We start from the raw sequence: 27,936 nt of genomic DNA on the forward strand, positions 1-27,936 counted from the left end.
ATCTCATTACAAAAACTAAAAAGTGAACTATATGCTATTGTAAAATTTCATGAATAAAGCCGTAACAGATTGATCTCTTCATGAGTGATATCATTGGCAGGTATTTAAGTAGCACTGTCACTGAGTTGTAAACACTGTAGGGTATGTTAAAAACATTGTTACGGTGATTTCATTTACCATTCATTTCCTACATCAGATCTATTTGGGTTTGAAAAGATCATTATTTTTTTTCTTGTTCTAAATGCTGAAATTAAATCCTGGAAAGTGCTTTTTTAAAACATAAAATAACTTTGGCAAATTATTTTTTAAATGGCTGTCAGAGATACTGTCATAAGCCTTTTTTGACTTTTCTTGGAGAGTGCATGCCAGTTCTTTAGAAAGGATACACAGGTATTGTGGGAATGGAAATTAGTATGTAGAGCCAAATTTTTAGCAAATACTTTGTTATTGGTGGTGTTCATTAGAACCTCTTGTTTCATACCTCACAATTCTGTGGCCAACCGGTGTTATGCTGTATTAATTCTGGTCAGAATAAAAAGTCCTGGATGGACTTTCAGAGACTAATTAAGAGACAAGTATGAAGAGACAAATTAAGTAGTTAATCACATCAAGAAAATTTGTCAGTGAAATTTCAAATGTTGTACTGCAGTTTTTTTCTCCCCTGAGGAATTATCCTCCTAGATAAGGGCTCTTTTGATACCTGTTTTTAGTACCTGGTTCTCTTTTTCCTATTTCCATCCTATTTTTGATTTGTTAATAATTAACAGTATTAGCTTTTTAGTGTTACTAACATGTTCACCTTTTATTATTTTAAGACCTGTAAGCTGCTCTTTCTGAGGCTTGTGTGGGATTGTGTTTTTAGGAGACATTGGAATATGTGTTTGTTAATTTTGTCTGAATATTTAATTATGAATTTTAATACATCAATGTGTTATGTATAAACATCTTAGGCTGCCAAACGAGGGATTCTTTCTTCAGTTCGTGGTAGAGGGGTTCATGCAAGAGGTCGGGGTGCATCACGTAGCAGAGGTAGAGGAATACGAGGCCGGGGTAGAGGCAGAGGAGTTCCTGTGCATGCAGTTGTGGATCATCGACCTAGGGCATTAGAAATCTCTGCATTTACAGAAAGTGATAGAGAAGATCTTCTTCCTCATTTTGCGGTATGTGGCAATTTCACCTTTTCTGTTCTTTGGATGACGTTCTTCTATTGAATGACTTGTTTTCTATTGATTCAGTTAATCTGGAAATATTATTTAGGAATGAATCTTTAACATGATAACTGTTCATGGAAAAAGAGGATATATCCGAAAAAGGTAAAAACAAAGCAGTTAACACTGTTTATTTGACTAGTTGAATAAACCAGCAAGACTAATTGTTTTGGTCTTAAAATGAAAGGAAATTCGGAATATAAAGTAATGACTTAAAAGTTTTTGTTTGTTGAGGATATATGTGAAATTGTTACAAATATTTATGTAATATATAGGCAAATACAATAAAGTGAGAAATCAAGATAAATTTATAAAAAACTTTACCCTCCACTAAAGGTTAGAATAAAAGGAAATTTGTTTATTTTGTGGAATGAATACTAAAAATATCTAGTGGCATAAATTGTGTGAATCTTTTTCTGTGTGTCCCCCCACCCCATTGTTTTTTTTCTTCAATATTGAATTGAAGTGATTCTCTGAAAGTAGAGGTCCAAAAGCCAGTAAGTCCAGTAAATTCTACTCCAGTCAGTGAACTTAATTCCTGTCTGGCAGCCATGCAAGCAGCTTTTCAAAAGAACAAGAGCCAACAAGGACCTGTGGCTCCTTTTTAAAATTAAAAAAACTGACAACAAAAAACAACCGGAAAAAAACCCACAACAAAAATACCTCCACCATGATACTGGTTTTTTTAAGGTTTTGTGTTTTCAGGAGTGCTATAAATATATATATATACACACACATATATATGTATATGTTTTGTTCCCCTTAAATACACCACACCATACCTATATAGGGGAACAAAAAGGGAACCATCATACCAATAAGGGGAGCAAATGTACTTTCTGTAGAGATGTATGATGGACTGAACATTTGACCAATGACTTAACAAATTTTAGTTGTAAAACTAAGAACACAGAACTTCAAAATGAAACTGTACAATCCACTTGGTCAACCATTGAATGTTTCTGAGTCCAGTTTCAATGATGGAGTATAAGAAAAAACTTGGTTTTGATCTACAACGTTACATTGTGATGTAGCCTGCATTATGAACATTGCTAAAATAAATTTTGCTGGTCCCCTTTCATGTTTTTCATTTCATTATGTATCTCTTACTGCAAAGGATATAAAAATGAAGACAGAGAATCTGCCACTGTTAAGTTTGCTGTGTAGTGTCAGTTTGTTTCATAAACATAACTTAGTCTTGTTATTCTTTGGTTTTATTGCAGGTAGTATTAAACTTACTATCTTGAAGGAACAAAAATATTAACCGGAAACCTCCCTTAGTAGTGTCATTAAATAAGTTCTATTCACAGTGTTAGTAGTACAACACTGAGAAGAAATGTTATTTCATTTTACAGGTTGTGCATTTGCTGTTTTAAACTTGCTCCAAATGCCATTGAAGTGCACTGAGCTGTATTTCTGTTTCTGTGATATGATGTCACAACTCTCTGCACATCAGCAGTGCATTCCACCCGAGTACAAACGTTAGGCACTGCAGCTTACCCTGGTGGCAGCATGAAAGGTGGCAATACCATAGAGACCATTACAGGAATGGATGGGTCAGGTTCTTAAGATGGTGTAATCCAGTTGATTTTGAAACTTTTTCTACAGTCCCTACATCTAACAAATATTTTTGTTGGAAGAGTTTCGTAATAGACTAATGGAATCATCTCAAGATCCCTTCTTTGATCAAAAGAGAAATATTGAAGCAGAACAACTTTGTTTCTGTCATAATTTTACTTCATACTTGTATGTTTACAATCAGAAAATCCAGAGACTACAGCACTTTTTTGTTTTAGAAAAGCAAGTAAGAAGTAACAGTATTCATTGCAAAGACACATACGCTGATTGGCATTAAGGCTGTGAAAAGTATACTTCTAATGTTACATGACTTTTGAGAGCATTTGTTTTAAGACAGCGTTTTTACAGGTGAACTGTTTCTCTAAGCTTTTTCTTAATTTATTAAAAGCAATATGGTGAAATTGAAGATTGCCAGATAGATGACTCTTCTCTCCATGCGGTGATTACTTTTAAAACAAGAGCAGAAGCTGAAGCTGTGAGTATAGTCTTTGTTGAAAATACTTTGCAACATTTAACTACTTTCTAGCTATATGATAATTCTATATTTGATTAAATGTAGTATTACCAAGTATTTTAAAGCATTTTAAAAGAAATCTGACACAAAAGTTTAATTCTAGATAAAACAAATCTGGCAGTACTGAAATCCTTAGGAAATGAGGATGCTTCTAGCAAAAAGTACAGGATGTAAGAGAGAAATCAAGAGAAACACTTGGGAATTGTTGGCTGGGTGTCTTGTTTTATCTTTATTTAATTGCCAGTTTTTTTCACGTGAAGATTTGGTACCCTCACAGGCTTCCTGAAACTTCACTGACATCCTGCAGAGTGACCCTGTATATTTCATTTGGGATTAGTTGGATTTACCTTTGCCTGAAAACCTGTGATACTGTAAATGTGATTTGATGTGATGGGATTCTCTTTCCTGGGTTGTTTTTTTTTTTTTTTTTCTCTGCTCCCCTTCCTTCTTTTTCCACATATTTTTTTAGGAATCTTTGTTATTATAGAGGTAACTTTTAGAAACTAAAATCCAGAGTTGACTTGTGTTGTAATTCAGCAGTCTTACATATGGTTCATTAGGGCTTATTTGGTTCAGCAGGTCTCCTGCCTTACTCTGTCCATGGTATAGGCAGTGTGTGAAGCTGTGCAAAATAACGTATTTTCCTGCAAATTATTTTGTTTTCTTTATAATACTTGCATCACTGTTGAGAGTGGTATTCTGAAAATGATAGGGACTCCAGAAAGAATGGTTTCATATTTACAGTATAGTTATGCGGAAAGATTTCATTTTATGTTTACATTTTGCACAAAATTTCTATTTTTTGATAGTTAATCTTGTGGAGTTTACTTGAACACAGTTTTCATACCTGGCCAGGCACATCCCTTCTTGTACACTTTATCTTGAGATACCAATGACACAATTGACAGAAATACTGATGTTTACAAAGCAAATTGGGCCAATGGGTCCAATAGTTTTGAACACTTACAGTATCATTATGGTTATATATTTTGAGAAACAATTTGATGCATGTGCCAAAGATGCTTTGCGGAAACACAGAAATTTGGTTTGTGAAAGTCTTAGTTACAGCAATGATGAGCACTAACTATACAGATTGTAATTACTCTGTGAGAAAGGAAGTGTAGTTAATGGTACATAGTATGTACTGACTGGTAGGGAGAACCAGTAATTGACAGATGTATTGAAGGAACACAGTTCAGTGAACAGAATTTCTGAGAGAATAAGAAATACCTGCTTGCAGATAAAAGCTGTTGTGATTAGTATACTCACAAGTAGACGGAATTAAGGTTGTCATTTCAGTTTTGGTGCTTCCTGACACCAGGTACCTCCTTTTTCAACTTCATATTCTCTGACGTTGTAGTTTATGTAAGAAATACTCTTTAAGTATTGAGCAGAACTTCTACTTCCCTGAAAATAAAAAAGGTCACCTGGAATAGTAATCTTGTTTTTAGAAAACTTAATTGAAGTCTTTAATTCTGTCAGGTGGAGTATGATTCACAAGAAGGATCTTGACAGCGTTTTACTACAGATAACGGTTTATCAGCAAAATACAGTTTTACTGTTACAACTTACTTGTTTTGCCTAAAAATAGGTATGGAGAATCATTTCAGCCGTAGCTAAATTTCTGTACCCAAAAAGCAGGGAATGGAAGTATTTTGCAGTAACAAACATAGACGTGTAGTGATAGGAAGCACTTGAAAAAGAAAGTAGTGCAGAGAATGAAGAGAGATGTGGGCAGGGGGAAAAGGGAAATAGGTTTGATGGAAAGATTGAAGTCAACATTATCTGCGCGGCACACACCCCCCCCCCCCCCCCCCCATGTAACTGCAATTAAAAATCAATATGTTTTTCCTCAATCACTCTTAAATAGAATGGGTGGGGTTTTCAAGGTAAAGTTCAGAATATGTTCCAGAAAGTGGGGGTATATATTTTAGCTGGGTCAGAATTCGTGATCAATGTTTTAGATTTCTACATTCTAGATAGCACTGAAACTTTTGTCAGATGACTTTGTGTCTAATAGCACCTTCATTTTAAAATCAAAATTTTATGAAAACTGTTTGATCACATATAATAAAATCTGTATTTTCCTTTAAGATATTCTTATATATTAAATATATTTCCACTGGAATTTTGTGTTTACTACAAAAGCAGACTTTAAGACTGGCAGTTGGAGAAAGCTGAAGAAGGTAATCATTAAAAACCTCTGTTGAGGCCAATTGTGAAGTAAATGCAGATAATATTTTACCTTCTTAAATGAAAATAGGCCTAGGCTTTATGACTGTGTATGTTCTAGCCTGGAAGGAAGAGGAGGATTCCCTGTTGCAAAATGTTGCATTTTTATGTAGTGGTAATTTCATCCAAAGATTACAAGTTGTTTCTGGACCTAAATGTCACGTATAAGTACTTTTAAAAATTCTAGTTGTGTGACATTGTGATGAGACCATGGACAAAAAGCTCCTGAGCTGCATTTTAATAAGCAGGGAATCTTTTAAATTTATCATAAATTTATATGTACAGATTTAAAATTTATACCTGGGGACTTTAATATCACACAATTCATGTTCAGATGTCATTGAACATGTAATTGTTTCTACATTTCACATTATTCTGTGCTTTCAGATTGTACTATAAATCTTTTGTGACCATGACGGTTATTTCGAAATGTTGCTAACGCTGATTTATGCTCATTCATGTTACTTTAATTTGAACATACTATTTCCAAAGCAGCCACTTAATGCAGCTAGTACTTAGAAAGGCATGAATATCCCATAAGTTAAAAATTTTTACATTTCAATTACAACAGCTTTACAGGAAGTGGAACATTTTCCAGGAGGTTAAATTGTAATCACAGAGGGGCTTTTTTCAGTTGTTTGGTGTCTTTCTTTGTGTTTTTTTTTTAAATATATAAAATGATTTGTATTTGTGGGGTAACTTCTTCCAGTAAGTTATGCATTAACAGTTTTGTGTCCATCTTTGAAAGGTGAAGAATCCATCAAGATAACGTTAAAAACCAGGAAGATGTTGCTTGAGTATGTTACCCGCATCACCAAATGATTTATGGTTTTCCAAGCTTATTTTCTTCTGAATATATTTTGATTATTTTCCTGAAAGGATGTGTGAATTCCATGTGCAGTGAATCAAGTTGTTTTGTTTTAACCTGTTAACAGTAATTCAACATGATGCTACTTGGATTTTCTTTTGAAAAAAACAGGCGGTTGGTTTATTTCTGGCATTTAAGTATTACTTTAATTAATTTTTCCCCTCACAAAGAAATATATAACTAAAATATTCAAACTTGTTTTAGGCTGCAATTCATGGATCTCGCTTTAAAGGACAAGAGTTAAAGTTGGCATGGAACAAGCCTGTTGCTAGTATGTCAGCTGTTGAAACAGAAGAAGCTGAACCTGATGAAGAGGAAGTAAGCTCGCTTTTTCTTTTTCTTCTTTCATTTTTCTTTTCTAAGATGAAATAACGTAGTTTTTCCAAAAGAAAATGAACTATTGGTTCATACTTCTGTTTTAGAATCTCACTCATATTTTGACACCAGAAAGTGGATTTATCTATAAATACATTTCTTGTTTTCTAGGCTGTTGAAAGCCCAGGTGCTTTGTTTTTCCTTGCAGAAATACTTGATTTCCTGCACAACAAAAAGCTCTAGAGGATGTATCTAAAAAATGGAAGGAGTGGGTTTGAACTTGCATGAGAGAGCTTGATGATTTTGTCCAAAACATGGTTTTGTACCGTCTGATTTAGGCATTAATTTCTTAGATGATCAAATTTCAGAATCTGATTTTCCTTTATAGAGAGATATGACTTGGTACAGGTGAAGGAATAATTTTAGAGCCTTTTCTAACTTCATTCAGACATCTGAAGTACCTCTGCTGAGTGTTAGTCTTCATCATGGTACATGAAAGATCTTAAAGTCTTGTCCAAATAACCTTAATTGGTTAAGGTAGGAATAGCGGGGCCACATTTCTTGATGCATTTAACTCCTTATACTCAAAAAACTGATGTTGGTGAATTTTGAGAAGTAAATGCCACTTGTGGAAGAAGTCAAGTAATCTTTTTTTCTAATTCATTTACTGTCAGTTAACTGTGTATAAATAATTGTCACAGAATAACTGAAGTAGAAGTACACCTTGACTTACTTGGTCATAGTATTTTGTCGGTATCTTTTTCCTATGATGTTTTGGCAGACCTACCATAGAACCAGCTTCACAAGATTGTTTTGATATAACCAAATTTTATTAGTATTTTTTACATTACATAGTATTCACTTTCTAGTTCTTTTTTCTGAAGAAAGTCAGTTTGCGTATTTGTTTTCAGTCTCCAAAAATGCTGATTTCTTTTTAGCATGTCAGCTGAAGACAGGTAGACTACCTCCGCTACCATGTATTTATATTAGGCATTTGTGCATTCTGACTTATTAAATACTACTTCTCTTGGATACACAAACATCAAGCTTTGTCAGATAGTAATGAGCTGTGAGTGAACAAGAGGATACATTGGGGAATCTTGAGAGCATCTTAGGTATTTTGTCACTTCAGAGATGTGTTGCCTGTGAAGATCAACAGCAGTATTTGTTACTGCAAGGAGTCTACCTTATTGAGAGGTCTCATTGAGTAATGACTTCACTGAGACTTCTTCATTTTGCATAATGAAGGAAGGGTATGGAGGGATGTGCAAACACTTCAACAGAGTAAATTGGGAAGGAAAGTACAGATTCACTAGTAGGTGAACTACAGAGAGATTCATCTTAACTCCACCTAAAGACACTAAGTGTAGGAGGGAGCCTCTGGGGTATAGGTAGTGGGGAAAAGGGAATGAAGATTGTAACAAGTGACATGCGCTGGCTGCCCTGGCAGAGGGAAAGGACAGATTTACAAACTCTAAAAGACCTCAGGCCCAGATGTGTGATGACAGCTTGTCAGCTGAGAAGTTCCTGTGGTAGTGGGATACATCTGTTCTAGGTGATGGTTGTTCTCTTTAAAGGGAGTCATCAAGTATGGAAAGAAAACTCAGGGAAAAGACTGCATGGTGTTAGTTTTTTGTAGTTCATAAGTTGATGAACTCAACTAAAACTTCCCAGATTTTGAAAATCTAAGGGGGAAGTAATGTTTTTTTATAATATTTTATATTGGGTTTAGGTGTCTCTGAACTGTCTTAGCAGTCATTCCTTGGCTAATTATTCATGTGGAAAATGTGTAGGAGTTGATCTTGGATCAAAACCCCTAGCTGATCGTTGCTTTTGTATGCTTGCTGAAATCTTGGTGATAAGAAATGTGTAATACAAAAATACTGAGTTTACCTATACTTAAGTGTTGCTGGATTCTTACATGGCCCAGTGATTACAGGTTTTTTTGGTTTGGTTGTTTGTTTTTTTTTTTAATTTAGCATGATTGATGTACTTACCTGTGACCCTTGTCCATTTACAAAACAAGCTAAATACATGTAATTCTTTTGTCTTTTTCTGTGAGAGATTTGTTTTTATTTGAATTTTCTTCAACTGAATTAGTTCTCCTAACCTTCACCAAATTTCTTCACACGAGGGATTTTTATTCAATAATCCTTGGAAAATTTTGCATTTAAATGCCATTCTTTCTTTCTGTGCACTTTGTATTGCTTTTAGCATTTGGTTAAGGTAGTATTTGAAGTATATTATGATCCCCAGATCCCAGATGGATGAGTTCAAGAACTGCGTGTTCATGAACTGAAGTTCAACCAATTGCATAAAATAAATTTTACACAATTTTATTGTTTAAAGTTTGGGACTTTCTCAGGATTAGATTGGCAGGTGACGTAGGTTATAGTCAGTGGTCTGAGTTTCAGTCACACATTCTTTATATATGTAAAATGTCTTCTTGAGTTTCTGCATGCCTAAAATTCGAGCAATTTATTTAACTTCTTTTTATAGCAGCTGTTGGAAACACATGAAATAGGTTTCCTTCATTTTTCCATGTCTAAACGACCATTTTAGTTCAGCTGAGTATTACTGTGTTAAAGAGGGATAGCAGGCTTAAGACTTGAGTGAAACTAGATGTTTGAAAAAAGAAAAAAAGGAGCTAGGTCATTCAGCAGAATGACATTCTTAGTAATGAAACAGGGCTTCTAGACTATTTGTCAAAATATCAGGTAGATCTTTTGGACTTCAGTGCTTTAGAAAATCGCTGGTGAGCAGCCACTTAATTACAAAAGCACCTAAGCTTCCTAGATGCCTTGTGCTCTACGACTGGTTGCCTAACAAAAAAGTCGACTACTGAGTCTGGGAAGCCTGGGAAGGTGTAAGTAGAGATAAGCTTTTAATCATCAGTGGTTTGCATTTCAGGGACCTGCTGAGTCAGAGATGTGGTGTCTTTGTAGTTGAAAGCCCTTGATAGGTGTTTAGTTTATGAATTTGTCTGGTTTCTTTGGAATCTGAATAGCATCTATAATAACCCACAACAGGGAATGGTACTGTTCAACTATGTCTACCCAGAATAAGTGTCTTTATATTGGACCTGCCAGCTACATGTTTAATTTTGATGTTCCCTTGCTCTTGCATCAAAAATAAGACCATCGTTCTCTCTTGACTTTGAGACACTCAGTACCTATGGACTCCTGTCATACTTGCCCTCAGTTACTTTCCCTCCAGGCCAGAGAATCCAAGCCCCTCTAGTTGTTCCCCTATGTGGAAGTTGTTCCAGGCTTTTTGATCATCACTACTGCCACTCAGCCTTGTGCACCGTGGAGTTCTGCATTGTGCACTGCCCAGGATGCCTTCCTTTTTGACAGCACTGTTATATTTCAGCCTGCTGGACATCTAGATGCCAGGGGAAGAGGCTAAGTCCTCGGAAAGCTTCTGTGTTTTACTCTGGCTTAAAGTACCCAGGCATACATTGACAGACAGGTTGGATGTCAATAGAGCTGCTTTTTAAAATGCACTTCATATAGACAAAAGTAATGAAGACGATAGTTTCTCCCTTTTGTAGAAGAGTGTACTGGAAAGAGAGTAGGCTTAGTTCTAGGCTTTCTTCAGTCTAGAGCCTCACATCTCTCCAGAAGGCTCCCTAACTTCATAAATCAACCTTCATGCCTCCTGCTGAATTTTGAAATTCTGTAGAAAAACCTACAATTACTGGGACAAGAAGAATACGCAAGCAAGATCATAACTGTTATCTTAACACCTGGGAGGTTTTGCTAGGGGAAGACATCTTTGTGGTTTAGTCCATCCTTCAGGTAGTGCAGGAATTGCTGTGATAGGTGCAATCATCAGAAAAGTTCTGGTACAGGGAATAGCTTAGGTTTACACCCCCTGTGTCTATACGTAGGTGAAAATCAAATCAACTGTTTATCTTTTTTTAACTTTACCTCCCTGAAGCCTGTAACTGTCAACCTGAAATGTTCAGGGTTTTGTGGAGTCTTATCAAGTTATTAAGTTGTTACTGAAAGGAATTGGAAATAATATATTTTGTCAAAATTTCCGTGAACACCTGTCCTGGTGCCCTGATCTTTTAAATCTTTATATCAGTTTTACCTTTGATTAAGCTGTTAAAATATCTCAGATTCAGCCTTTTTGATACTGTGGCACAGATAGATGAAGCTCTTGGATGAATACAGGCATAGTTACTGTGAATGTGCAAAAACATTAATTTTCAGTATAGCACCTTAAGTTTCATGGGAACGTTGCAGCTTGGGCATAAATGCTATGCTGAAGAATCAGAAGAGCTTTTTAGGTATGAGGTGCATTTGTCCTGGTTATATTGAAGTCCAAAAGAAATAAAACATGTTTCATTTGCTATTTATCAGTATATGTACCCAATATTTATACATACAGTATGTTTCATGAAAGTGTTGCTGTTTATCAGTTAAAAAATAAGTTTTCTCTTTAATAAATTCCAGATATCAGAGATTTCTGTTTTGTCTTCTGATCTTTAAAATTTTCTGACCTTAACAGTATCACGTTTTTGTCTTGAAGTTTCAGGAAGAATCCTTGGTGGATGACTCGCTGCTTCAAGATGATGATGAAGAGGAGGAGGATAATGAATCTCGTTCATGGAGAAGATGATTCAACTCATCAATGACAATGCTAGAACTGCACCTGTGTTGCATTAGTATTACCTAATGTACTTCTGCATCTTTGTATTAAAAGGGGTTTTGTGATGAAGTTGGATTCGGATATAGACTAAAAAGCAGCTGGTCAGTTATACGTTTTGAGAGATTGATGTTTGAGTTACATTTCAGTAAATGATTGCTAAAGACATCATACTAGGAACATATGCAATGTTTTTATTACATAGTTCTACAGAAAGTTACAGAATTCTTTGGGTTCTTTGTAATTTACCGAATTGGTCAAACACAAATGACCAAAAGTTGTTATAACATAGATGATTTTTGTTCTATTCCAGATACGGAATGAAAATTTGCATTTAAAATCTTTGTGAATGTTTTCAGAAATGAATAGATAACAGTACTAAACCGAAGTCTCTGAAGTTATGTATTCATAATATTGCATAGTAGTATGCTTAGGCTTTACTATGTACTAGCCTTTTGTTGGATTTGTGTACGTATTTTACCTATGGGTTTTAATGATAAAGTGTATGACTGCTTTGCATATAAGTCCTTATGACTTTAAGATGTTAAAAAAATAAAGAAATGGAATGGTCTTAAAAAAAAAAAAGAGGAAAAAAAAAAGCAATAACCAAAAAAGCTAAGGCAATGGTCCTTCATAATGGAAAAAAAAAAAAAAGAAAAAAAAAAAAAAAAGAAAAAAGACCGTTCCAAATGGCAACCCCCACCCCCATATTCACAAAAGGAGCTCTAATCACTGTCACTTATACTAAAGTTGTATTGAATATAAAAAAATACATCAACATAATGATGTTTCATTTACATTAACACACAGGTATACTCTTGCATAAAAGCCTTTGGATGTTTTCTGAATTTTAAACTGATTTAAGTCAAAAAGTAAATATAATATTTCAACAATAAGGAATTTATTCTGTATCCTTGCAGTCTGCAACTGCAGAAGAAAATTTGACCCCACAAAAATATATGCAGTACTGAAATATAATTTAGAAAAACACATTAGGAGAAGTGGAATGTTTGGTAGGTATTATTCTAAAAAAATTGTGCACACTAATGCACCTTTTTTATTCCTGTGTGTCTATGATCATATTTTTCCTTTTCAAAAGTAACACTTAGCAGAGACTAAGTTGACACTATAGTGTATAATCACTATTTAAAGATGTACGTACATGAAATGTATACTTCACAGAAATACTTAATTTGCTCTTTCTAGTGGGGCATTCTGTTATGAGAGGTCTGAAGTTTCTCCTCTTAGGAAGGAGAACTGTGTATTCCTTGGCAGTAAGGGACCTCTCTTACCAGAAAGACTTGGTTTTATTACCATTTAGTGACGTTTTGCTGGTCTGTTTTCAAAGGAAAATGCATTTATTAAGTATTAGACTTACGGGGTTTATTTTTGTTTTGGTTTGCCACCCCAAACTCATTAATGGCTGCAGCATAAAACCACCATCTCATTCAGCAAATAGACGCAGGGGACAGTACTTTAGTTCACAGTATATTTTCTTTAGTCTGTGTTTTTGGTTTTTTTGGGGTTTTTTGTGGGTTTTTTTGAGGGGGAAGAGGGAAGTGGAGGAGAACTGTTGTGAATTGTGTCCCTGCCCCCCTTTTTTTTTTTTACATTCCAAAATCGGAATGGAGGAATGTAGAAGTAGTAGTATCCCAGAGAGAAGAGCTCTGGCTGTAGAATTTTTGTTCTGTGCTTTTCAGTTATTTGAGGTTTTTTTGAGACCTGGATCCTGCCTGGGTTTAGGTTTTTTGTTTGATGTTGGTTGGTTGGTTGGGTTGGGTTGTTTTGGTGAGGTAGGTTGGTTGGTTGGGTTTTGTTGGTGGCTTTTTTTCTCCCTAGGTCCCTGTATGTATGCATATCTTGTTGCAAAACTATGCACTTAAAATTTTCTGTATAGTCTTAGTTTCACATTGAAATTTAACAATTGACTGCCATGCTTGTTACAGTAAGTTCTAACTCTTCATAGGGAATTGTATTTGGGAAATCGATTTCCTTTTACGCAGAATTTCAGGCAAAATAAAATATTTTAAGAACCTTTTTATCCAGTGCTCTGAATGAGCTGCTCTAGTTCACTGAACTAAATACAAGCTTTCCTACTTTTCTTTTTTAGTAATATACTATATCTGAAGGGTGCCAGATTGACAGTCCGGGAGATGGAAATTTTTAGTGTCTTACAGAACAGGTACTTTTTTTGTTGTCTTACAGAAAAGGTACAGCACATGAAAGGACTGTGCATGCTGACTTAAGGTGGTTGCATGGCACGCTTTGGTGCTCAAACATGCCTTTTCACTGCAGTCAAATCAACACAAGTTAATGACAGCTATTAGTGTGTTCTTTACATGGATGCTTCTAAGGAATAATCTGAAATTGCTGTATCACATAATTTTAAAATCAGTATTCCAAGTTTGCCTGCTTGTTTCGAATTCAGCGTGGTAATACATCCATGCAAGATTAATTTGTTAATAACTGTTTGCACTCTGGCCTACCTGTAAGGGGCTGAAACATTCTTTTTATCACCTACCTCCTCCCAAACTTCCATCGTTGAAAGGCGACGGGGGAAGTCTTACTGGTGTGTATTTTGTCTCCTGCTATTATCTTGTGATGCTCTGAAGGATTGAAAGCCACCTGGATCAGAAGGGCTTGGTTTACTGTCACTGTAGAAACAACCCCAGATGTTTGTTTCAGTTGAAAACCAATCTGTGATCCTGTGCCATTCAGGGTAAGAAAATGGTGTGCTATTTGCAATCTAAATGGATTCTGTATGTGTTTCTGTCATTATCAAATTACTTTCTTGATTTGATTTCTTTTTGGCTTGCTCTGTTCTTCTCTAGCGCTGCTCTCCCCTCCCTTTTTGCTACTACCTTAGCCAAATCTTGTCATTTCATTTCAGTCGGATCCTTATTAGCATAGCCTTCAGTGAAATCTGTTGTCACCTCGAGCAGCATACTTCCTTGTTTGAATCAACAAACCAAACATCCTGCTGACTTTCATTCCCTTCTGTACTTGGTTGATCCTTGTGAATGCATTCCCAAGTATGCCTCCGCTGTGATTAGCTAAATCATTGTATTTTTTTTAACAGTTGTGCAAACGGAATTCCCTAGTGTGAAACACGGAGAGCGGGGTTACCTTGGTTTTCCCCAGACAGCTTTTCAGAATTTCAATGGAAAAAAAAAAGGTAAACATTTAAAAACTTATTTCATTTTCCAGTTAGATTGCTATAGGGCTTGAATAAGGTTTGATCTGACGTGCAGATCAATGACAGTATTGTAGTAAACCACATTTGGTTGAATACAAAAATTTTAAGTAATCGGAGTCAGTAATTCAGACTGTATTACAATCTGTCTGAAAAAACAGTAAAATAACAAGAATACCTTTTGTAAGCATTACTTACGGCCAGTAGTATTTGTATTTTTTTCTTCTCTTAAAACTCAGTTACTTCAAAGCAGGAAAACCACACCTTACTATTCTTGTCAGCCCTTGGATAACTTGTTTGAGGTTTCTGTAGGTGTAATGTATAATTTGTAATTGTCAGTTGTCACATGAGCATAAAAGAGCGCAAAAAGACGCGCAAGAATTTGGTTTTGACTCGGGGAAGTGATTTTGGATGTTCCCTGTATTTTTTTTTTTTAAACTAATCTGTGAACCAGTAGGTCCCACCAAAAACAGATGGGGGGGAATGGTGGGGTTTTTTTTCCTTCCACCAGTCATACACTACTGTTGTACTAATACACAACATAAAGGGATATAGACCTTCTATGAAGCACCTTATTTACTGTAAATCAACAGTGGATTTTTATGTCGCAGCTGAAGTCAGTTTTAATCCTATATTTTGTACCTTTATTACAATTAGCAAATTAAGTTACAGTTAACAAATTAAGATTAGAATAACTGGAACAAAAGCAGAAAATTGAGGGGTTTGTGGAAAAAAAATGTGTATGAAAATCAACAATTTTTACTGTGAGTGGAGCGATTTCTTAACTGTATTGATGTTATAGCATTTGATTTCTTCCAAATGAACCTGTTATGTCAGACAAAGTAGAAGTTCTTGACTGAGAGTAAAAAGAAAAAAAATAACCAATCGAGCCAATATAGCTGCAAACTGATACTTGGTGAAAATGAACCGTTAGTTTTTGTGGACTCATGTAGACCACTATGAACACACTAGTATGGGTGTCACACAGTTGCCTAAATACTGTAATTTCATAAACTAATTATTTTTTGGTTTTATTTTAATATGCCTTTGCATGTTTTATTCTGAACCGTGTTTTAAATCTGTAGACATCAAAAATATTTGCAACAAAACCAGACTTCTGTGATTTTTGGTCTTTTATTTGAATTCTCTTCAGATTTAATTGGAACACTAATGAGAGGGGTTTCAAGAACATACTGCACAAGAAATGTCTCTTATTTTTCCTAATGGATCTTTATTTCTAAAATCCTTCTGTATGTGTTAAAGCTAAAGCTTATCTGAATGACAATACTTTGATCTTTGTCCATGTGAGTGAAGATTTTTATCTATCTTTTTTTCTTGTTGCAGTAAGTTTGTAATCCTGAGACCAGTTGATGTCTTTGAAAATCACCTCATCTGACCCTGTGGTATTTTATAATTTTGATGTTACAGTTTGAATTCTTGAATTCCAAGATCCTTCCTGCTTTGTTAGCATGACAGACTAATTCAGTTTCTCACCTTTCTGTGGCAAAGACTGGAATACCACATTCAGCAAATCTGTCTCTGCTAGCTGTTGAGTATTTCTGTATCAGCAACTGGGAGAAAAAATTTTTGAGGCATGTACTCTTCAAAACTCATTTTTCTGAGAAACATCTGCAGTAGATGTATTTTTTTTTTATTTTGACCTTTTGTATGTAGAGAGGGTAAAATAGTTCTTTTAGTATTTTATGCTGTTTTACTGTTCTGTGTCAGTTTCACATAAGCTTTTTTGATAGTAATTTCATAGGTAAAAATTCTCTTAAAAAATCTGATGTTTTAATATCGTCTAGCATACACTTTTCTTTAAAAAGGGAGGGGGGGTAAAGCAAACTGCTATTTACAGTTCCTTCTGACAAACTATGAAGATTATTTGAAATCAGAGATGTTATTTATAGACCTCAAAACTCAGAACGGTGCAGATGAACACTAAGCCTAAAAAGCAGAAGTCATTCTTTAGCAACTGGGAAATGGTCTTTTAAATGCAATAGAAAAAAAGGAGCACTAACTTCTCCAAAATGTTTTCCTAATGATCTGCAGCTAGACGGAGTATTTCCCAGCTGTAAGGCACACTAACTTTTCTCTCAATACAATAATTTGCTCTCTAGGGAAATGAGAAAAGTTTCTTAGGTTTTAAAGGTGATAATTTATTCTTAATCTTGCACAGAATTTTGTGCAATAAAGATGTTGGAGCCAAAATGTTTCCTCCTTGTAGAGAAAACAAAGATTTCACAAAAATGTGTGTTGATCTATGCATGTATAAACCTACATCCTTTGGCCAAAATCGTGTGCGTGTTGCTAATGCGTGTATGGTGTAGGTGAGATCTACAGAAGCACAGAAATGCCTTTAGGGTACAAGAACTCTGATTTTACAGAGCTGCACAGCTCTGCAGAACTCTGCTGCATAAAAGCAGAGAGAAGTGTCCTTTCCATTAAAGTACCTTGTTTTAACGTGAAGAAACGTTCTTCATGTTTGCACACTGTCCTTTCTCAGCTTAAAGAAAAGACAGTTCTGATTTTGTGCAATTTTTTTTTCCTTGAGATAAAGCCCTGTATTTTCTCTTTCGACTGCTAGAGGGCACTATGGCTACACAAGTGAAACAATAACTGGCAGTCATTTGCTCCCATTTCAACATTTCTGTGCTATTTTTCCTGTTTCAGTTCTCATGCTAATATTTGCATTTCTTGCAGAAACCTGTATACATCTCTACCATGTCAGCAGAAATTCTATTTGTGTGAAGTGAAACAAAGTATCTCTCTTTGGATTTAGGTGCCAGTGATAAAACATGACTCCAGGTGTTTAAATCTGAATAAAACAGAAGAACATTTCTGTGTTGCAGGAGGCATATATCCATCTCCTTTTCTGCTCTGGGAGTTGAATTAGTTTTTGATAGATTACTGTTGAAGTGATAGAAAACTTAAGGTAGCTACGTCCAGTCTGTGAAAGCTTTTCATAAGAATTAATCTCTAAAGCATGTGTTTGTGCTTTAGAATAGGGCATATGCAGTGAAAAGCTAAAACTTACTGCTGGAAAGCAGGGGGGCAGAAATGGCAGGCAGTATTATGTTTTTCTACAAACTACATAAGAAATTGCCAGCCTAACCTGGTCTAAGAAATTTCACCACTGTAGCCAGTTATCTTTGCTTTATGGTATACTCATGTTAAATACATCAAGGAATTACTACTGTGGCTCCACCAACTGGTGCAATGTAAGTACACAGAACAATTTTTCAACTACGATATTGAATAATTCCTTATCCTCATATGTTTGATTCACCGCCTGTTGCTGTCTTGCCCAAGTGCATTGGGAAGCTACTGGTAGCCTGTGTGTCTCTGCACTTGGAACTCTGAATGTGCAATGTCCATGCACACAAATCACGTTTAGGCCAACAACATGCAGGACGTATTTGTGACTCATTCTCTGTCGTTTTCTTTTCCCTCTGTCAGTAGTGCAATATCAGAAAGTGCTGAGGCATCATAAATTTTGTTAATGCTCCTCCTAACTCACAAATTAAGCTCTGCGGATATTATTATTATGCTTGCTTTTTTTTTTTTTTTTGGCAAGATGACAGCTGTATCATCACCTGTGCATAGACATTTTAAAATGCCGGAAAACATCCCAGAAGTCAGTATCTTTGAGTTCACTTACAGGTGGAAACCTTGCTTACCAGAAGTGGCTGTGAGAAGATAAATTCTTGTTGAAAAAATTATTTGGTTTTCTTTATTACAATAGTCTCTTTCATTCAGATCTTATAGATGATTAACATTCACCTAGTGCTGCTCTCAGAGAGGTAACAGATAATGTTTAAAATCATATATCTATCCCCCATGTGCTGTTTCTACCAGTTTGGTAGCAAATGAGAGATATACTATCTTTATATGTATTTTGATACAATTTTTAATGATACTTTTCTATTTACATTCCCCGTGGTAATATTTTATCTTAAAAAACAGAGAAGAGTGGTTGCACAGTTCTACAATCTTAAAATTTCACATTGCTGCTGTTTTGAAAACTCCCCCATAGGCTGTACCATCCCTCATGTATAAGACAAAGTTCTGTAAGGTTAAGTTCTGTAGTTCTGCAGGTTTTATCAAAACACAAAAATAGAAATACCCAGTAAGCAGCAAGTGAGCAGGTTTAGAAAACTTTGCTGCAGTATAGAATTGTGCAGTACCAATCTTCACAAATGCGTACTATCCATACCTGAGTAATTGAAATCTTTTTCAAACAAATTCTTATAATGAAGGGAAATTTCACCTGCTCATATCTGATCAAGTTGCTTCCAAGAATTATTCCAGTGATTGAATGGGCCTGGATATGGAACTGTAACTGCTTGTCTACTGGAACACCTTTTGAATTGGTTAATCTTTCTACAGTGAGAATAGAAAACTTCTGCTGCTGCTAGAACCAGGAGTACTTATTCAGTATCTTCCAGGGAAAAAACCAGAATCTGTCTACTTGTTAAATACTAAGTCAATAATTGATGAATATTTGTTCTGAGGGTCCTGCAAGCTACTTCTGTTGGGGCTGGTTTTGCTGGTAAAATTTCATAAGTCACTTTGCAGAACTACCTTTTGGAACCTGAAAAAGGCATTTTCTTGGTTTAGAGTTTGGAATTCTTTGTTCCCAGAAGCAACATCTTGTGCATTGTGTATTTAGATGTATTATTGTGATGTAGTGAAATTTATCAGTGGGAGTATTCTGTTACTGAAAAATGTGAGATTGAAGAGCAAAAAGCAGTAGCAGTAGCTTTCGTGGTGGAAGAAGCTGAGAGATGGTTAATGTGCAAATTGCTGGTCAGCAGACTTAGTGCCTGACCTGAATTAGAAAATAAATTTTCTATTAGAAATTATGCAAGGATATTGGCAGTATAGTAGAATGAAATGGAGCACTTTTTTCTGTCAATATGTGGTGAAAAATTGAGGAACGTAAGTCACCATTAGACATGCTCACTTCTAACAGGTTAATGCTGTCTGTATTTGCAATTTTATATTGGTGAACTTCCCACTATTATTTGTATGTCTTCAATAAATCAGTTTTGTTAACTTGAATATTAAAATAATTTAAAATACATTAGTTTCTTCTGTTTCTGTGTTGAACTATCTGTAAACATCCTTTCAAGTGAGTTTAAAGTAAGTGCTATTTCTTTTCCATCCTCATTTACTGTAATGCTTTCTGTACTGAAAATACTGATGTGTTTGCTCTTGTACTGACTCCATTCTGCAAATTTACTATATATTGAATTTTTTGAGAACACCTTGCCGGGAAAACACTGGAGAAATAGCTTTGTTTTAGTAGAATAAGTTATAGAAACTGGAATCTGAAATAATAAAAAGATGAACCAGTAACATTTGCTACACTGCCATTTTTAAGATGGCTGTATATCATGCTACAATACTATCTGTAGATAAGCTTTTGTTAAACTTTTAAAATAATTTGAGTAGGTAATTACCAGTGTTTTAGTAGTCTAAAGCAGGATTGATGGCAGCTTGATTGGCTGTAGCAGTTACTAAAGTTCACATTTTATGACCTCCTTAAAAATATTAATTTAGAAGCTTATGAATTACTCTCTGGAGTCACCCTGAATTAACAAATACTGAGCTGTCTTTTAGCTTTTGATTTTTTTTTTTGTGAAGTAATTTCTGTTCAGTAGTGAACTTTATAGTGTTTTTCAAGAACTGATTTTCTAGATAAAGCAGTAGTAGTAACTCTTTGATGGCCAGGACTAAGCTGTGTAAAACAGGTTTGTTCCATCCCAGCATTAAAGACCGTGGCTGGTCGCTCCTGCCCATCTTTTATGCTTGACAGGGAGGTATTTGTGTGATAATGTAATTGAGGAGCTGGGCTATACTTTTAAAAATGTGGTGGTCCAATGGAATTACTTTCCTAATCTACTTCACCAGGTGGCTGCAAAGATGTCAGTGGTGGGGGATGCTGGGGTCAGTAGAGCTCTTCATCCCACAGTTGTGGTTCAACCCATGCTACTTCAATTGGAAACACAGAGGCACCATTGTGCTATTCTTAGTTAACATGTGTTTGGCTTCAGCACTTGGGTTTTCTGTTCCCCTGATTTACAGGAGCCAGGGCAAAATGTTTCACAAGTGTTGAGTGAGCAGAAGATTAGGACAATTGAGAACAGAAGCATCACACTTGCACAGGCTCCTCAGAAACGCCAGGCGTGCTGTGGTTACAACAGCGACCTGCTAAACTGAAAGCTCCATGGCCCTGCATTTCAGCTGACCCTCCGTACCCGTTTGGAAGTCCATGAAAAGGTGGTATGAATGGCCTTATAAACAGGGACTTTGCTGTGGGAGCTCTGGCTCCTTTTGGTGTATCTCAGTGGTTCTGATGGGTTGGCGGGGTGGGGGTGGTGTGGGGTGGGAAGGCAGTCGCGGATGAGTCAAGGATCACTTCCAAAGGAGGTGTGAGAAGCCTAGGAAGAATTTTGGCAGACCTTTTGGATCTTCGTTTAGCCTATTGTAAATATAGTAGGTTTATGTCAAAGGCTGTGTGGCTTGTGTGTGTCAGTGCAGTGCTGATGCAGTAGCAGCGAGCTGCTTGGGAGGCGCTTCCTCCCCATCACCGTTGTGGTGCAGCAGGGCCATGGTGCCTGCGCTTGTGCTTCCTAGGAGAAACTCTGGTCTGCCAGCTGGGTAAAGCAGTCCTTGGGCTAGGCTGGAGCAGGAAGAGATCATCGCCTCTAATGGATCTGTGTAGACCAGCTAAACCATTAGAAGGGAACACAGACAGTTCTTGATAGCATTTAGGGACCTTAGCCGGTCAGGGAACCAAGCAGGTGGTAAGAAAGCAGAATAAATACAGCAATGTACCATGCACTATAGGTTTTGCAATTAGGTTAGACATCATCAGAGCTGGTTTTGTTGAAGTTTGTTGGTGAAATCCAATACGAAATTGCTGGAGGCAGATAGAAGCTGGATTTTCAAGTTCTTGGCCAAACAATAGGGTATGTGCATGCTTCCTTTCCTGCAATCCATGCACTGTCTGCCACACCTGTGGGTTGGTCTAGTTTGTTGCAGAAGTCAAGCTTGTTTGCAAGAAGAGTTGCTATAAAAGATTTGGGACATACTACTAAATCCATGGAACTAGGGCTAGGAAATACTGCTGCTCTGCCTTGTGCGTTCACAGAAACTTCCATCTGAAACTTCAAAGTAGCATCCAAAATACCAAACAGTTTAGAGAAGCCTCACTTTAGTGATTCCTTCTGAATGCCTTAGGCATTGCGGAACTCGGTGTTCCTTATTATGAATCCCTGTGGAGCATGTTAGTATTGTCAGTCAGTTGCTGTTTTGAAATACTGCTTTTCCAGTCAAACGGGGTGTGGGTGTTCAAACCTGTTTGTCCATGTTGGGTTAGCATAAACAAATCAAGTAATGGATCTTTCCTGTGATTTAAACTGTTTAATCCTGTTGCCTGAAGGAACAAGTTAGGAAGAAGCAGTTGCATGAACAACTTAATGGGCAGATCATAATTTCAGGTGGGAAACTGAGTGATGATGAGCTGTTATGACAGAGGAGTAGGGGATCTTCTTTGGTCATCATGGCTGCAGAAAAAGCTGGAAGGTGCAGTTCTAAACTCTTAAGGGTACATTAACAGGAGCTTGTGTCAATTGAACCTTTAGAAGTGGAGACTTTTGCAGTGCAAAGCATTTTAGTGCCTAAGTCCTCTCAAATGTTTCTCCAGCTGTCCAAAGAATCAATGGTCCTACCGTGCCCTTCTTTCTCTGAACAGATTGTGAACTGATGCGAACATTTAAAGTATTAGGAGCCATATCTGAAAGAGGTTGTGTATGCTTCGATGACTGCTTTCTAAAATTAAGTAATCACAAACTTTCAAAATGAAAATATTCATATGAAAGGAAAGGTAGACTGTAATCTTACATCTTTGCTGGAGTCCAAACATCACAATGGAAAAGGCGTTTTCTACTTTCATCTCCGTGGATCCACTGGTCAATTTAAAGAGTTCTCAAAGCTGACAGTAGCACATACACAAATCTCTAAATTGTATCCAAATACTATATATACTGTTGCTTGCAAAAATCCATGTTGCATTTTGCAGAACTCAGCGGTCTGATTCCTTCTGAATGTTCGATCAAAAAATGAGTAGTCTTTTCTAGCCACTGTTAGTAGTTATGGGATTAATGTGTTAGGAACCCTCAGCAGGAATTCTGCAATTTTGTTTATGAAGATACTCCCATAATTTTAAATTGCTTTCAGTATCTCAGGTGCTTCTGAATTTTACACAAAACGTTTATGGGACAAATGATTACTTTCAACTTGCACTTCTACCCCAGCAGTCAAATGAAAGGTGAGGAAAACCCATCAATGTTCCTGCAACACAAACCACTCCTGCCTGAAGATTTTGCCGGGTGGTAGATTGTGGTGGCTTCCAAATGCCTTGATGTCATGCAGATGTGCTGTGGTTTAGTGTGGTGCTATCATGTTTCAGCATGGCTTTGTAGCTTCTGCTTTTAGCAGAACGCACTGGAAACATAGGTGGTTTCAGTGTCTTGTACCTCTCTGAACGTTGGTGCTCAGCCTCTCAGTCTACATCAATATTAGTAAATTAAACGTGGCTGGGACTTCTCTGATGCTGAGGCCAACTGGTGTGCAACAACTCTCATACATGCTGTTAGGCTTCAGAACGGGACAACCACATCCACATTCTCTGCTGGGAATGATTTCTGGCTTGGGGTAGCTGATCCAGGTCTCTGTGGTGCTATAAGACCTAACAGTAGTACCAACAATAAAGTTTTGGTGCCTATAATCTATGCTGGGCCTGTTTGTTTTACTAATTCAGATACTGTCTCTGAGTTGTGCGGTATCTTTAAATGCTGAGCTTTGTCCAGCTGCAGCAGGTAAGGGGATTTAGCTCCCCTGGTAGATGGAGCAGCCTCGAGGAGAGCGTGTTCTTTGGAAAGGCAGTGACAACTGACAGTGCAGTTCTGCAGGGACACTGTCCTCCCTAACGATAAATGTCACTAGGTAAAAGAGAGAAAGGGTACCTAAAAAAAGAACCCTAGTACTTTTGCTAACATACAAATAAATGGCAATTAGCAATCAAAAATTTATAGACTGTAGTACCTCTTGAATTTAATGAGAAGTGTAAAATACATGATAGTCTTGTGGCATACAGAGTTACAAGAAAATTAATTAATATGAAGGAGAAGGATGAAGAAGAAGAAAATGAGTAAGGATCTCAAAGCTGAAATACACATAAGCAGTTATATTCAAACTTTCCTATCGTTAGTAAGGTTTGGAGGTCTCTTGAACTATTCACTATTATCAACAATCTTGAAAACTAACCTTGCAATGGTGTAATCAAAGGGCCAAGATGTGCTACTGTTCTGGCAAGCCTACCTATAGAACTGCATTTTCCCGTCAACTGTCAAAGGGGGAGCCGTGCACAGATAACTCATCCTGTAGCCCTTCATGTGTAAGTATGCTTCCTAGTGCAGTACATCACCTTAATTATTATACCTTCTGCAGCAGAATAGAATTCTCTGACCTGATCATTTTTGTTGCTGAATTGCTTGCACATACGTGGTGAAAATATTTTGTGTCTGTAAATGTGTTTCATCAGGCACGCTCCCACCCGTCAAAGCGGAGTGAATGCTTTAATTGCCTAATCGGCTTTCTGGGTCTCCCATGCAGGCGTAAAAACACCACAGTGAGTGATATAGGTACATGGTGGTACATAAGCGATTATTAGTGGTAGTCTTCCCAACTTTTGTGTTCTAGTAGGCAAGAAGCATGTTGGATTTAGTGAGATTATAAGCATGATTATTTACTGGCAGAAGCTGATGTTTTTCTCCCCTCTATTTTTACATTTGAGGATAAAGTACAATTCATGTTCTGGGCATCATCTTGTGGAAGTTCTAAATCACTTCATGAGGCTTTCAGCCGGGCTCATGTCATTTATCCATCAGCACTCAGTCCATTTAATCCAGGCCCCTCAGCTGTACAGACCCAGCTCCTGTTGTGAGTGATCGGCCTGCTTGAGTGCTCCCAGCTTCTCCTGTCACATCACATTTGCATAAAAGAGGACGGATAACCAAATTTGAGCACACAAATGAAAATGCTAAGCGCTGAACCTGTCACAGTTGTTGTTCAACTAATTGTGAAAAATTTGATTTGCTGGCTTTTCACTGTTTATCATGTGGACCCCCTTCTCAAATTTGCCTTGGCTTCTGCTTCTGTACATGTAGCTTTTAAACTCCCTACACAAGCAGCCGACCCTGGGGATTACTTACCTCTCCTACCAGCTTTTAATGTTGGCTCATCTACTTGACTAAATTAGGCCACCATGGCAAACAAACACATAATTAAAAACCTGGGAAAGACAACTGCAGTTGCACTTCTGAAATTGATTTTGCAGTCTATTACTGGTATATGCCTTTGCATTTTGCCATTTTATCTTGTCCTCCTGTAAACTCTGAAAATGTCTTTGCTTTTGATTATATATAGGAGGAATATATATTATTTCAGATTGAGGACCAAGATTTTCTTCTCAAAAGGGAACAGTGAATAAAAACACTTTCTTATTTCTGGGTGCTTTGTGGCAGCCTATTCCAGAGGTGCTGTGTTCATTTGAAATTAAGACCCATTTTTAAACTGGCATTGAAAGCTCATAGATTAAGTATTGTTCAAATTATTGTGATTTTTCAAAATTCTGGGGCTTGACAGCTTTCCAAAAGTACTTACAGCTGCTGACATGTTTCTGTTTTCGATCACCTTCTCTTAACTTATCTGTATAATTTACACATCACTTCTTATAACGTATACCTAAAGGTCACCAATTAAAACGGTGGAATGTCATGTTGCTTTTTTGTGAGTAGAGAAGGTGCTTCAGCCAAACAATTACCTATACAAAAACACAAAAAAATTTCATCTGCATAGCCAAATCATCCATCTTTTTGGTATCTGCATTGGTTATACTCTGAATGCCTGTGACTATCATCATTTAAGAAGGTGGATGATAACACGGACATAGTGGATACAGATCTCTAAAGACTGTTGAAAGCTTCTGAAAACAACCTGGTAAGAGACACTGGTATTTAGGTGTTATAAGCAATTGATATTTCTCTAGCAGTTCTAAAATATCAACATAATTATTTTCAAAATAAGACAATAATTTGTCAGCAGATATAACTGAAATAATATTTAACAAATAAAATTGAAAACATGTTGCTTAAAATCCTTTTAAAGTCATTTCATTCTGTTGGTGAAAGGGGAAAAGTCCCTGTTCACATCTAGTAGAGTCCACTGATAACAGTGGTAGTAATACGGCATAATCCCTTTCATAAACTGTTGAAGATGGGTCTTAAAACTGTAAGGTATTTTCATATGTTTCTCTGATAAAGGCCTACAAAAAAAAGGGTTTTTTTGTTTTTCTGTTGGTTAAGAATGATGTAATTTGTAGCCTAAACTGATTTACATCCAGGTTGACTATGGTTAGTCATCCTTTGTTTTAAACAGCTTTTCTCCTTTCATGATGTTTATTTCCTTGATAAGTTCATGAACAGCTGTCATGTTGTCACAGCCTTCATTTTACTAGGCTAAGCGGGCTGAACTTTTAAAGGGCTTTGATAAAGTCTGATGTATTTAACTGCAGCAATTTAAGATATTAACATTTACAGCTCAATGTGTTGGAGATCACTGTCCTTCTCCATTAAATTTTGCTCTTTTCCTTATTTTTATGACTGAATTCTACTGTCATTAAAAATGTAGCTGGAAAAATAACTCGTGCTGTACTCAATGCTCACTACATTTTGCTTGTTTGATCACTAGAATACTATCAGTTTCCTTTTTTCACATCCTTCCTTCACACTATGTTATTTTATCTCCTTCCTCATTAACAGCTTTCCGAAGCTGACCTCCTTTCCTGCCCTCTTTCTCAAGTTTGCCAGCGAATTATACTAAAACCAAAAATCATATCTGCAAAATAAAGTATTTGGAAAAGAGGAATACAGACGTGTTTGGAAGAGACTATTCTTTAGCATGTCCGGCCTACAGCATCAAACTGAGGAGCAGCAGATATCCAAGAAATTAGTTAGCTAACAAAACACTTTGCTCTGTACTTGGCAAACTGGGACCGTATTGCCAACAGGTTTGATTCTAAAAATCAATGAAGTAGCAGCTTTTGGTCCAAAGCCAAAAAGATGGCTTGTAAATTTCCAGAATGTTGTTACATCTCTTATGTGCTCTGAGTAACCTTCAACAAGGTGTTCCATAGTGATTCTAATATTGCCTCCCAGCTTCACCCATTTGCGAAATACATCCTGATAGCTGGAATGTCCTGAGGTATCTCTTTGAAGGTTTATCTACTCAAGAACATAGGTACCATTTTCAAAACCAATTTTCTTCATATAAAGAGAACAATAAAAATTTCAGTTACCCTGTTCTTCAATAGTGGTGTTAATATCTATTGATAAACTGTTATCTCTTTTTAGCATGCACTGATTTGATCTGGAAATCTTATAGATATGTTAAGGATGGTAGAACTGAATTAAATATTTAGGCTCATGCACCATATTTGTCTTAGGAAGAGCTATGCTTACAGGTAAGATTGTCCTCTGCTTTTTCTCAGATTTTAACAAGAAAACAAGACATTATTTTCTTGCTTTATTTCTAATTTAATTTATTGGAACATGGAAAATTTATTGTTAAATCCTGGAATTATTTTGTTCCTTTAAAAAAATAATCCTCATCCCTTGTTTTTCCTCCTTTACCTCTCTCTGAACTTAGACTTAATAGTGCAAGAAAAGGAGAACAGAAAGGAACAACTACAGCTAGCACAAAAAATCAGCTCTCAAGAGTTAAGTTTTGCAGTAAAAATACTTGTGACAGTAGGACTTGAAAGCAGTTTTTTAAAAGGGAAATCAGATTCTAAACTTTCTTCATTAAGTTTATCAATCTCCAAAGTAAATGTGAACATGCAGTTTTCCAGATGGGGTTCTTGATATAAATGCATGATTTATAATTTCAGAAACTACATTGCAAAACTTCTTTGCGTTCTCTATCCTTCAATATTCTTATTTGTAAAATGTTTTGCTTAGGCTAGTCAGAGAAACAACAGAGTGAGAAATGTGTTTAAAATTTTGAACAAGTACTAATGGAAAATGTTTTGCCTTATTCCCTCAGCTCTAATAAAATGTATACTTTCCATTTATCCTTCAACTAGATATCTATTGATGTTTGATTAAAAACAGTCTCCCCTGCTTCTGTAAGTACCTTCGTGTAATTCATGGGGATTTTCTCATTTTCCCAGGTCTGCTTGGGTAAATAAAGGTTTCTCCTCAGTTCAGTCTCTTAGGTTGGATGTTAGAATAAACAAACTTCC

At 36.3% G+C, this 27,936-nt stretch overlaps 1 protein-coding gene across 10 annotated transcripts in view; it reads left to right on the forward strand.

The window, feature by feature from the left end:
- RBM26 (RNA binding motif protein 26) overlaps window positions 1-27,765 on the forward strand; it is a 74,505-nt gene extending 46,740 nt beyond the window's left edge. For 7 of the 10 annotated variants that reach the window (XM_027781011.2, XM_027781012.2, XM_027781013.2 and 4 more), the window contains 4 exons: window positions 951-1,160; window positions 3,175-3,261; window positions 6,605-6,718; window positions 11,255-27,765. In XM_027781011.2, the coding sequence (XP_027636812.1) occupies window positions 951-1,160; window positions 3,175-3,261; window positions 6,605-6,718; window positions 11,255-11,344 (501 nt within the window). In that variant the 3' untranslated portion in view covers window positions 11,345-27,765. The remainder of the gene's footprint in view (window positions 1-950; window positions 1,161-3,174; window positions 3,262-6,604; window positions 6,719-11,254) is intronic. The other 3 variants (XR_008747079.1, XR_008747078.1, XR_008747077.1) reach the window with 3 other exon arrangements.
- Window positions 27,766-27,936: the final 171 nt, after the last annotated feature.

Source organism: Falco peregrinus, chromosome 4 (genome assembly GCF_023634155.1).
Source record: "Falco peregrinus isolate bFalPer1 chromosome 4, bFalPer1.pri, whole genome shotgun sequence".
In the NCBI taxonomy this organism is placed as follows: Eukaryota; Metazoa; Chordata; class Aves; order Falconiformes; family Falconidae; genus Falco; species Falco peregrinus.